The 12,162-nt window shown below is 40.9% G+C and overlaps 1 protein-coding gene across 2 annotated transcripts in view; it reads right to left on the bottom strand.

The window, feature by feature from the left end:
- kaznb (kazrin, periplakin interacting protein b) overlaps positions 1–11,832 on the bottom strand; it is a 151,335-nt gene extending 139,503 nt beyond the window's left edge. The window contains exons 1-2 of one of the 2 annotated variants that reach the window (XM_084928763.1): positions 10,762–11,832; positions 10,545–10,643 (exon numbers count right to left, since the gene is read on the bottom strand). In XM_084928763.1, the coding sequence (XP_084784889.1) occupies positions 10,545–10,643; positions 10,762–10,990 (328 nt within the window). In that variant the 5' untranslated portion in view covers positions 10,991–11,832. The remainder of the gene's footprint in view (positions 1–10,544; positions 10,644–10,761) is intronic. The other variant, XM_084928764.1, reaches the window with a different exon arrangement.
- Between the last annotated feature and the right edge of the window lie 330 nt (positions 11,833–12,162).

The following is a 12,162-nucleotide window of genomic DNA, read 5'->3' as shown; positions in this document are numbered from 1 at the left end:
CGGGAGGGACGTAAACGGCAAATCAGAAAATGCTCTCTAGGTGTACAAATATATTAATATCATTTTTCATCCGAGCAGTGCTGAGTGTTTTGTTGTTTTGTTTTTCTGTCCACCACTTGCGACTTTACTGTGTGTTTTTACCTTGTTTGGAACTTGAAAATCCATTTTGACAGATATGTGCAGCCACAACAGTTTAAAAAAAGAAGAAAAAGGATGCACACAGTAATCATACAGATGCCAAAATGAGCAGGATTAGCTTCTCTGTGAAATCTGCTGTTGTTCATATCTTAAACACTCTCCTGGCACTTCAGTGTGTGCACACAGGAGATCGAGCAGTGACAAATTTAGCCGCTTTAAAGTGGTGGAGATGAGTGACTATTAAATCCAAGTGATGTGCTCGCTGAGCGCGCAGTATTCAGCTTATGTGCATCCACTTAAAATTTTACAATAACCCCATGTTTCCTGTGAGGGCGTGTATGTGTTTTTGCAAGAGAGCAACAGGGAGAGACAGAGCAGATTAGGCAAAAGAGAGCAAGAGATGCATCAATTCAAAGTGTGAGAAATGACTAAAATCCTTACAGAATGAAACACTGTACAAACTGCAAAGCAGGAGACACATGGAAACACAGGGGTTTGTGGTATTGCAGGAATAAATCGGTTTTCTTGCTACAACATGAAATAACAAAGCAACATCCAAGCTGGAACTAGTTTTGCTCTGGAAAGTGAAGCACTACCTTCTTTCTGAAAGGCATATAAAAACCTGAGTTATACATAACATTTTTTTTTTTTTACTTTGGAAGTCAGTAATTGACAAAAAAAAATGTTACCCGTTTGCAGCTTTTTCCCTCCATTATTTTTTTTAACCAGTTTCTTCAGGCCTGAAATGCAAATCCACACCATAGTTTGTGGCTCACTATAGTTTTAAACATTTAAAAGGGGATTATTACAACATGAATTTGAGAGTTTTGATATATTTTGCATGATTTGCATGTTCCTTCAGTGATAAACTCTGGTGACTTGGGATTACCAAACTACACTACATTTGCGGTAGGGTATATACACATCAGATGTCATGAAAAAAAAATTAAAATGAGATGAGTTTATATGACAATTAAATTACATTTTAAATTTGTCCACGTTTGTCATAATCATGGTGCCAGTCTAGGGTCAAGTGAAGAAGGCCTCAATCAAACAAGCCTAGAGACCATCTGGCAACCACCAGTCACTAAGGAAAAGTCTGTATTCCCCATTTGGCTGTCAGTGGGTGGAAATAGGTTGTAATGAGGACTCTGCACCCAAAACCTCCTTATGATTGCTTTGGTTGCTGTTGTCCACGGTTAGCATGTAACGTGCTAACTTGTCACTAGCCTGCTACTCTAGTGAAACTGTGCACTACAACGTTTGTCTTCAGAGTAAAGGATGGGCATGTTGATTTCAACATTAAGGTGCTTCTGTGCAAACTGCAGGTTTCTGTGACAATCTAAGGAACCTCTTTGCAGCCAGATACCCAGAAACCACTGGCTAGGTAGTCAAGGAGTACACATTTTTTCTTCTTGTGACTGGTCGTTACATGTTTAGTATACAGACTTCAAATAAAGATGGATATGGCAACCATAACATCACGCGGTGGTTTGTGAAGTCCCACTGTGAAGGCTTAAGCTTAGATTTATTGGTTTAGTATAACTGAAAACCTCAAAACGCTACATGCTCATACATAGGCCTCTCACAACCCGAACTCCAAAGAAGTTGCAAATTTCAAAGACACATAAGAGAAAACATGCGAAATGTTTAAACTGAGATATTTTACTATTTCATCAAAGATATTACCTCATTTTAACTTCGGTGGCACCAACACATCTTAAAGAAGCTGGGACGAAGGGAACAAAAGTAAGTGATACTAAAAAGAATCAGCTGGAGAAATATTTTGCACCTAATTAGGTTCATTGGCAGCAGGTCAGTAACATGATTGGGCATAAAAAGAGCCTCTTAACTAGACTTTTTTTTTAGAAGTAAATGTAGGCAGAGGTGCATGCATGGACAAACTTGTGGAACAATTTCAGAATAATGTTCTTTAAAATTGAGATTAAATTAAAATGTCATAATATCACCAGAATGTGACGAAATCTCAGTGTGCAAGGGACAATATTGGATCAATCTGTGATCTTTAGATCCTCAGTGAGCAGTGGATTTAAAAAAAAAAAAAAGCATGATTCTGTTATGGAAATAACTGCATGGGCTCAGTAACACTTCCAGAAATCATTGTCTGTAAACACTGTGACATCCATAAACACAAGTTAAAGCTCTTTCATGGAAAGAAGAAGCCACATGTGAAGATGATCATGCCACTCTCTTCTATGGGTCAAAACCCATTTAAAATGAACTGAGGCAAACTGGAAAGCTGTTATGTAGTCAGACAAATTGAAGTTTGAATATTTTTTAAAAACCTGGACCCCGGGTCCTGTGGACTAAAGAGGAGAGCAAGCAGCCAGTTTGTTTTCAGCCTTCAGATCAAAAAGCTTCATCGCTGATGGTAGGGGGTGCATTAGTTTCTATGGAATTGGCAGCCTGCACATCTGGAAAGGCAACATCAGTGCTGAAAGTTGTATGAAGATTTTAGAGCGAAATATGTTCCCATCAAGACGACATCTTTTTTAAGGAAGGCCTTGCATATTTTGGCAAGACAATGCTAAGCCACATACGGCGAGTCTGGGAGCTGAATTGGCCTTACACCAACCGAAAACATTTGGCCCATCATGAAAAGACAAGAATAACAAAGAAGACCGGGACTGTTGAGAATCCTGTATCAGACAAGAATGGCCAACATTTACTCTCTCCCAAGTCCAGCAGCTGGTCTCCTCAATTCACAGACGTCTACAGCATGCTGTTCAAACGGGGGACGCCGCACAGCATTAGCATACCTGCTAAACATTAGCATCCTGTGTTGCTGCCAAGTACATACAGTACAACCTCAGAGGGCCTCAAGTATAAACTGATAATAAAAAGTAATAAAAGAATATAAAATGTCGCTGGTTGTTGCATTACAGTAAGCCTATATGGCTCGGGAAAGTTCAGCATCTACTAATTACACCATCTCCAGCCAATGAGCAAACTCCCACCACTCAAACATGTTGATATTCTCTAATTCCAGACAGGCTGATTGTCTGAACACACACCGCATTAAGTGAACAGCCATTGGATTATTGATCACCCTGAGACCAAGTCTGCAAATACAGATGCATGTGATTCCTGCTCTCCCAATGACCTAAGGAGCATTATGCAGCTAAATTATGCACAACAGCACAGTTCACAACATTGGACTACATATTTCAAACCTGGTTTGTAAAAATGAGTGAATCCCATCAACTAATAATTAACCTTTAATGAATTAGCAAGAGTGGCTGATCTGGAATGATCCAGCTGCTCTGGCCTGAGGCTCACTGTGATAGCAGATATACTGACCAAGAGATTAAGACACGTCCACTGGTCTCGGCTCTGCTGAGCTACTTAAATCCAATATAGGGATAAAAATAGGTAGGCAGATCTAAATTAGGCTTGTAATGACTCTGAGGAAGTGATTTTCAGTGCTGCTGGGGATATCCAGGGAGTTAAGTAGGATCAATAGAGTAGGTAAGAGTATATTAACAAGTGTGTAGGATGTATCACACAAATGTAGCAGCAGTGATTACATTGTTTGCATTGTTTAGGGTGTTTAATTTATCAGGAATATGAAAAATAAGGCAATTTTGTATTTATCTTATTGTATTTACTGTTAGTTGTTTGTAATGTATGGTCAATGATGAGCAAATCTGGAGTTTAGAGGAGGTCCCCTGACCTCTCTTAGCAAAGATAGGGGGATAAATCTCCACAATAGGAAGGATGAAGATATTCAGCTCTTGACATCTGTGGACCTACTCTGTGGACGACACTGCAGACAACCTTGCACTGTGGCCGTCCTCACATCACTTTGGTCCAGTGGAGCAGAAAGGTGACTGAAACCACTTCATTGTGTCAGGACACAATATTCTGGCATGGAGCAGAGCCTGAGCTTGTGGGGATTTATGCAAACGTAGCAATAGCACTCATGAGGCTTTTTCATTGCCACAAGCAATTTGAAGGAAAAAAGTAGGACAAGAATTATTTCCAGAAAAGTGGAGTTGCTCTGTAATTTATTCATATTTAATTAAAAAAAAAAAAAGTGAAGAGAACATAACAAATGTTGAAAATGTTGAAAATGAAAGGTTTTATTGTTTTTTTGAAAAATTTGTTCCCATTTCATGCAGGAAATATTGACAAAAAAGTTGGAAGAAGGGCAGCAAAAGACTGGAAAAGTTGTGCAGTGCTTAAAAAACACCAAGTGGCCTAAATTCACACATAGTTTGCAAATAGTAAGACATTTTCAGAGGATCTTTTTCTAAATATAAAATTGCAATGAATTTGGAGATTTCAGCTTCTGCAGTTCATAATTTTATTAAAACATTTGGAAAATCCAGAGAAACTTCGGTGAGCAAGGCCAAAAACAAATATTGAATAGTCGTGATCGTCGATCCCTGAGGCAGCACTTCATTAAAAATCGACAAGACTGCAAAGCAGAAATCACTGCATGAGCTCAGGAACACATTTCATAATTATTAAAAGTTCACTTCTTTATCTGCAAATGCATTACGCAGAAAAGTTCCAGAAAACCTGTTACATTCTTTGGGACTGAGGTGAAGTGGAAAAACAGTACTGTATGGAAGACACAATCCTCCAGGCTAAAGAGGAAAGAACCATCCAGTGTATTGGTTTGCATGGTATGGATAACTTGCACATCTATGAAGGCCCCAGTAATGCTCAAGAATATATAAGCTGGCACCACATACACGATATTGCCAAAAGTATTTTCTGCTGTCACACATAGTTGAAATTGAGTGACATCCCATTCCTAATCTATAGGAATATGATATATGATGTTTTTATGTTCTTCCAGAAGCACATTTGTGATCAGACACTGATGTTGGACGAGAAGGCCTGGCTCTGTCGGGTTGAGGGTGAGGACTCTTCTTCCACCTCAAACTCACTCATCCATGTCTTTATGGATCTTGCTTTGCGCACTAGTGCGCAGTCATGTTGGAACAAGAAGATACCATCCCAAAACCTTTCCCACAAAGTTGGGATCATGAAATTGTCCAAAATGTCTTGGAAGCATAAGCATTAAGAGTTCCTGTCACTGGAACTAATCGGCTGACGCCAACTCCTGAAAAACAATCACACCATAATTGCCCTCCACCAAACATTTGGTGAAATGCAGTCAAGCAAGTACGGACCTCCTAGAAAGCGCCAAACCCAGACTAGTCAAACTGGAAACCCCTTCCCTGAAGCTCTCTATGCACTGTTCTTGAGGCCTGTAGTGACTGACTACAGAAAGTTTGCAACTCTGGCACTGAGCATCTTAGCATCTGCTGACCCTGCTCTGTGTCCTACCACTTCATGTCTGAATGGGTGTTATTCCCAATCGCTTCCACTTTTTTATAATATCACTAACAGCTGACTGCGGTATATTTAGCAGTGAGGAAGTTTCACGACTGGACTTGTTGCACAGTATCATGATGGAATCCAATGAGCTCGTGAGAGCAAGCCAGCAGTCAGTAGAAGAGCATATATAAAAATATATATATATATATATATATATATATATATATATATATATATATATATATATATATATATATATATATAATATATATAATATATATGTATATAATATATATGTATATACCTCATATATACATTTGTGTGTGTGTGTGTGTAATACCATGGGTGTGTAGTAAAACAGTCCACCCACTGAAAATATCTGGATATATCTGTATCAGATAGATATATATTCAGATAGAATATAAAAAATACAACAAAGGTGGCCCTGAATTGTCTTGATGCATGTTCAGCCATGCAGGTATGGACATCCCAGTGAGTTGATTCTGGTCATGGGGATGTAACATTTCAGTGGGAAAAACATTGCATCACTCATCCAAGGGGAGACTGAGAAAGTCACTTGGATGAGTGATGGAATATTTCTACTGAAACGTAACATCCCGATGACCAGAATTGAATTTCTGAGATGCTCCGAATTGTTAATTTACCAAAATCTTATATCACCCAAGAATGAAAATCTGTTTCACTTTCCAAACTAGGCCGACTGATTTCTCCAGTTCCCAGATGCAAAGGCATTTAACGGCGAGTGTTACTACAAGAAGAAATGATGCAACACGGTGGTAAACCTGCTCCTGTCATTTTTAAATGTCTTGTTGCTAATTCGATCGATTCAGAATCCACCAGTAGTTTTTCTAAAATAATCAAATGAGCTTCAGGCAAAAATGGGGTTTAACCAATTCGCCGATTGCTGCGTTATCTTTTTAATTCCCCACCGTGTCCACAACTTTGGAAGCAATGTTGTAAAAGCAAAAATGGGGGGGGGAAAAAAGGAGAGTGAAGAGGCAACACAAAGAGGTTAAAAATGTAGTGAATAATGCATGCAGCTCTGAGAAACAGAGGCTTCACTTGTCATTTATTCAGGGAAAAGTTTACGCTCTACCTAGAAGCACAAGTGGAAAAAATGCTGTTGGAACAAAAGGACAGACTTGCTGCAGTTTTACATGTTGTCTGCACTTCACACTTCTGCTGATCTGCAGAGGAGGAGAGACTTTTATCTCATAATGACGCAAATTATAAAACACCTAATTTTACAATCCTGCTGTACTTGTATACTAACAGCTCTTGTTCGTCATCCAAAAAGTGTTTTCTCACTGGATGTCATTTTATCTTGTTTTTCTATGAAAAAAAACACTATGCATTTAACCAAATCCAGCTCATTACAACAAAAGACAACAGCCTGGAACTGTGATTTGCATATCTGTTAGATTAGTCTCTAATCTAATCTGTAATTATACCCACACTGACAATTAACCCATTCACTGAAGCCCAATCAAGTAGAACTGGATAGTGGAAACACATCATACCAAACTCGTGAGACTTCTCATGGTCAAACAAAATGAGCTGAGTGAAACTGAGACAGGAAACAAAGAAAGAAGAAGAAAGAAGATATTTCTGGGTGTGTGTGGTGTCTGTTCAGGTCACAGTATTAAAATAACATCAACTAGAAAGAGAATATGGCTCACGCTATGAGAGATTAGCTGATTTTTGAGGTGAAAAGAAGCAAATATAGCCGGTATAGCAGATGTTAAAGATCGTCCTTTCTTCAAATATTTGTGCCTTCATTTAAGAAAAATAGTACATGATGAGAACACCCCGTGTAACATGTTGAGATGTAACCACAAATTTTTAGCAATGTTCAAGTAGGGATGTGTGACAGCTGTTAAAAGTCTCTGCTTGCAGCAAAGGGAAAACCTATGGAAGCTTGTTATAAATGCTGACAACTTCGCACTCCACCCTTTCGTGTGTATAAGGTGACCTCTGACATCACAAAACCTGAAGCTTCAAAATGCCTGACGTCAAAGTGGCTACATCCATCTTTTGTAATATTTATGAAACTGCATGATATTTATCAGGAAAATGTGTTGCTATGTCACTGCAATGTGCTTCTAATTGTTTCCAACCCCATAATAATTAATTGGCATCTTCATCTTTTCTCTCTGAGCAAACCTTTGGTGATCGTCGCCACAGAGTTTAGTTTTAATTAAAATTGTCCACAAAAGTTGCTTCCAAAAAATTTTGCTTTACAGATTTCCGCATTTGATTTCCGTGATGAGGATGTAGGTAGCATTTCCCTCTCTGATGTTTGTGCATCAACCCTGCACAGTGGAATGATACAACGACGCTGCTGCGTCAGCTAAACCTTCGTACAGCTGCTTCACACTCACGGGTGGCTTCTATTTTCTGCCCAGCAGACGTGAAGTCTTCTTGTTCTTTCAAATCCACATTGTGACTTTCACATGCATTAATGGCATTTCAGGCAGTGGAAATTGCAGGCTGGAGGCACTTTGATGTCTTTTTTATAGCCCTTATAGCCAGTGGCCGCCGAGAAGCTGCATTTTTATATGGAAAGGTTGCTGAGCGTTTCCGGGCTTTTCAGGTTTACAGAGTCAGAGAATTTATGAGCTCTTATCTGAAAATATCTAATGCCAAATCTTGACCTGCCTTACGAATCTTAATGATTCAAAGTTTTAAGATGCTCAAAAAGTTAACACTATCCCTCCAAATGATGAAATATCCCATCAATCAGTGTTTCCACATTGTGTGATAGTGTTAAAAATCTGAATTTCTCGTCTTTCTTTATATATTCATAGTGAAGTGGTTTACACATTCAACTAGCAAGTCACAGATCTCCGTTAAATCCTGGGAGGTGACACAAATCCCTTTGGGGTTGCATCAGGAAGGGCATCGGGCATAAGAAAAATAATAATCTGCCAAAACAAACAGGTGGCGCTACCTGCTGTGGCGGACCTTTGTTAATAAGCAGACAAAAGTCTTGAATGGTCTTGAATGATTAGTAATTCACGAGTCACTAGTAAATTGTTAATAGTGAAGTAATATTTGAGAAAAAAGTACATCAAAAACATTTAATCTTTTTAAATCTTTGCATGCCAGCCAGTGTATGCGAAGGCTTTGGCAGATTACATGCTAATAAGTTGACTTTCTACATGCTGCATGATAACAAGGCTGAGATCCACCGCCATGTGCTACAACACAATATAATCTGCTATTTATCATTCAATTTTTCCACTGTGTATTCTGATGATGAAAAGAAATACTGAATTTTATTGTGAAGGCTTGCCTTGCTGCCATCCATGATCCAATGTGATAAGCACTGACACACCCTCTCCTTGTTTACATCCTTTTATACTGAGATGCCCTCCAGATAATCTACTGATTCAGGGCTATGAAGCATTTGTATTCTGCATACATTTGCATCTGCATACACATGTAGCTGTCATTATATGTTGGACTTATCTGGCGTTTTGTGCACACGGTTTGCACACTAATCCAGTGCATTCTCTGCTTGCCATAAAAACCTGAAACCAGAGAGACGACCAGCAGCTCAGCAGCTCTTAAAGACACTCATTTAGTGAAGATGCTTTCAGCCTCCTGCCTGTCTGAAGCAAAATATTAATCAAAACCCTGCAACCCCTTCACCAGTAATATGCTCTTATCAACGCAAGCCCGTGGATGCATTCAAACAAATTGCATTATTTATAAAAGAGTGCTCTCGTATAAAGACAACTACAATTCACTGCACCACCATCTGCATATCTATCTTCCCAAATAACTCCATGATTCAAAAATCCCAGCCGATGAACTCCTGCAACACAGCCTTACTAAGTAACACGTGTCAAGAAGCATGAATTTTACAGCACAGGGAAATGACTGATGTGTTTCCATTATTAGCTCCACTAAGTGCTGTCTTAGCTGCGCTCGTGTTAATAACACTTGCTTTGAAACTCTAATCAGACGCCCCTCTCTGCAGGTGGTAATGACGAGAAACAAAGGCATTTAAAATTGATGTGACAAACCCAATACGTAGTATAAAGGCACATCTGTTTTGAAATCCGCCCGGGCTCTCCTCATTATCCTTCATAACACCGTGTGAAGAATCGCTATGCATTTAAGGCCGAGCGAAGGCATCAAAGGCGTTGACTAAGTTCTCGCTGCATGACTCCATGAGGAGAAATATCAGGCCAGTTATGGGAGGATGCAGCTGACACTTTGATTGTGGAGACAAGTCGATCTCTGCTCTATTTTTCCTCTTGGGGGAAATATGTATTCTGACCATGTTCGTTACATAATAAGATATCACTTGAGCATGCTTTATAAGCAGCGCTCCAAGGTTGTGTTCGGTGTGTCTGCACCCCTGAAAATCTTGATAGATTCCCTTTTTAATAATTTAGCTATCAGTCTGAACTATGAGAGCTCCTCAAATAGTGTCTCACCCTGACAAATTCAGTTTCAATCATACTGTGAATAACACTGTGAAGTATGCATTCAGATCTGCTACTTAAGACTGCAGAAATTACTAAAAACATACAGAAATATTAGCCAGCACACCTGGTCTGCAAAGAAAGCTGTCAGTTTCCAGTTTCTCTTTGTGTTCAAGTACCTCTAAAGCACTCTTTTAGCAAAGTGTAACTCCCAACACAGCTGAGCCACAGTCCCGGGTTAATCCCGCATGCTGTCCAAAAAGCTTTTGAAGCCACCTCCTTATAACACAAGTGCTGCACAAGTTAATCTTGCTGCTCAGAAACTTGGGCAGCACCACAATGACAGTCACATAGTTTGTCAAGGATGAAAAAAAAGGAAAAATATTCTTTCCTTTAACATCACCGTAACGTGTGAAAAGACAGTTTTGTTTTCCTGTCATCTCTTTGAAAACTCTCTGCTTTTGTGCAAGATTTAAGCTGTAATGCAATCTCATTGATGCGCCTCCAAGGGTCAGATGAATTAAAACAGCAGTAAGACTCAGGATGCGATTGTGTGGAATTGCTGAGGGTGGATGTAAGGCATGCATGTGATTAAAGATTTCTTTGGGGGGGGGATATGGAGAGAGTGAAACTCACTGGCTTGCATGAGCTGTCCCTGGCGTCCAAACACCTGGGAGAAAGTGGCATGGCTGCAGGTGAGGGTGTCCTCCATGGCTGTCCCACTGGCACACGCTGCTGAGGAGAAAGAGAGTGGGGGGAGAGAATGGGGAAAGGGAAGGTCAGCATCACTGCGTCACATTCAGATGGGAAAAAGAAGGAAAATGAATGAGGAGAACAAGAGACAAGGGCTTGCCTTCAGTTGGAGCAGCTGCTGACTGATCTCTGGTGGTGACTGCTCTTCTCTGGACCCGTCCTGTGTTGTTGTTGCTGCTGCTGCTGCTGCTGCTGCTGCTGCTGAGGAGCAAAATGCAGCCCCTCGCTGCTCGCACCAAAATGAGCAGAACTGCTCGCCGCACAGATAATAATGGGAGGGGGGGAGTGTATGTGTGTGTGTGCCTGCCTGCCAGCCTGCTTGTCAGCATGTAAGTGTTCACGCGCAAGAGAAAGTTCTGTGAATGTGTGCATGTGGGGCGAGAGAGCGATTGCAGGGTGGTAAAGCAGGTAACGCAGAGCTGTAGGCACACTTGCTCTGCCAGCACTCTGATCTTGTGCTTCGTCTGTACGGGCTGACAGTCCTCTGCGGCTCCAGACAGGCTGGATAGAAGAGAGGGGTGGCGAGGGGTAAGTGCAGCTTCTACATCAGGTAAAAGTCAATCCTCCCTCTTCCCCTCTCACTCTCAGCTTAAGTAGATGGCACCGTCTGTCCTCTGGGCATAGGACAGGACTGTTGTTTTCTGATCTGCGTGAGTGTGCCCCCTTTTCACTCCTCCTACCCCTCCTGTCCTCTCTTCTCTACAGCCCTCATTTGCTGCGCCTCAGCAGTAACATTTCTCCTGTTCTCTCTCACATGTCTTACTAACTCTCCACCCCGCCCCATGCAAATCCCCTCGATCCATCTTAAAGCTCGGGCCGCTGCTGGGAAACAGATTCTAGCAAACTCGAGTGCTTCATCTTCCCCCGGTGCTGAGGGAGAAGAAAGAAAAAAAAGGAGGATGAGAAAGTGGAGAGGTTGTATAAAAAGTGAAAAGTAGGGCTGGTACAGTTTCCAGAGGCTTCATCTTGAAAAGGAATTGGAGAAAACTGCTGAGTATAAAATAAAAATCAGCTCGTACTCCACCGAAAATGTAACTCCTGTAAACTTACACTTGCCTCGATGTGTAGTGCAGCAGCTCTGGTGGAGAAGTGAAAAATGAGGCTGTCTGAAATCTTCACGCCGCAGCAAAGGGCTAAATGAAGGTGTCGTAATAAATATTAACAACACCACAGGAACAAAATGAGCATATGTTACGAGATCTTAAAATACCCTCCTAGACCTTGGAGGCACAGTTGTATTGTACCCAGTGTGCAGCGGTTGGCATGGAGACCTCCACCACAGACGAGACCAGCACAGTGGTTCCAGCACATTATCGCACTCAGGCCATTTTTGCAATGTCTAACCTCTCTGCAGCCTGTAAACCGGTGTTGAGCAGCCAATTTCCTCCCAGGCACAGGAAAAAAAAAATCAACTTTGCCAGGAAGCAGCATTGTCATGGAGCCATCTCTCACGCCATTGCTCTGCAAGGAGAGCTCACCGGGGACCTGACCACAGCACTCA

Source organism: Perissodus microlepis, chromosome 5 (genome assembly GCF_051167445.1).
Source record: "Perissodus microlepis isolate ML-2025 ecotype Zambia chromosome 5, ASM5116744v1, whole genome shotgun sequence".
Taxonomy (NCBI): domain Eukaryota; kingdom Metazoa; phylum Chordata; class Actinopteri; order Cichliformes; family Cichlidae; genus Perissodus; species Perissodus microlepis.
This window is presented reverse-complemented; position numbering and strand designations above follow the sequence as displayed.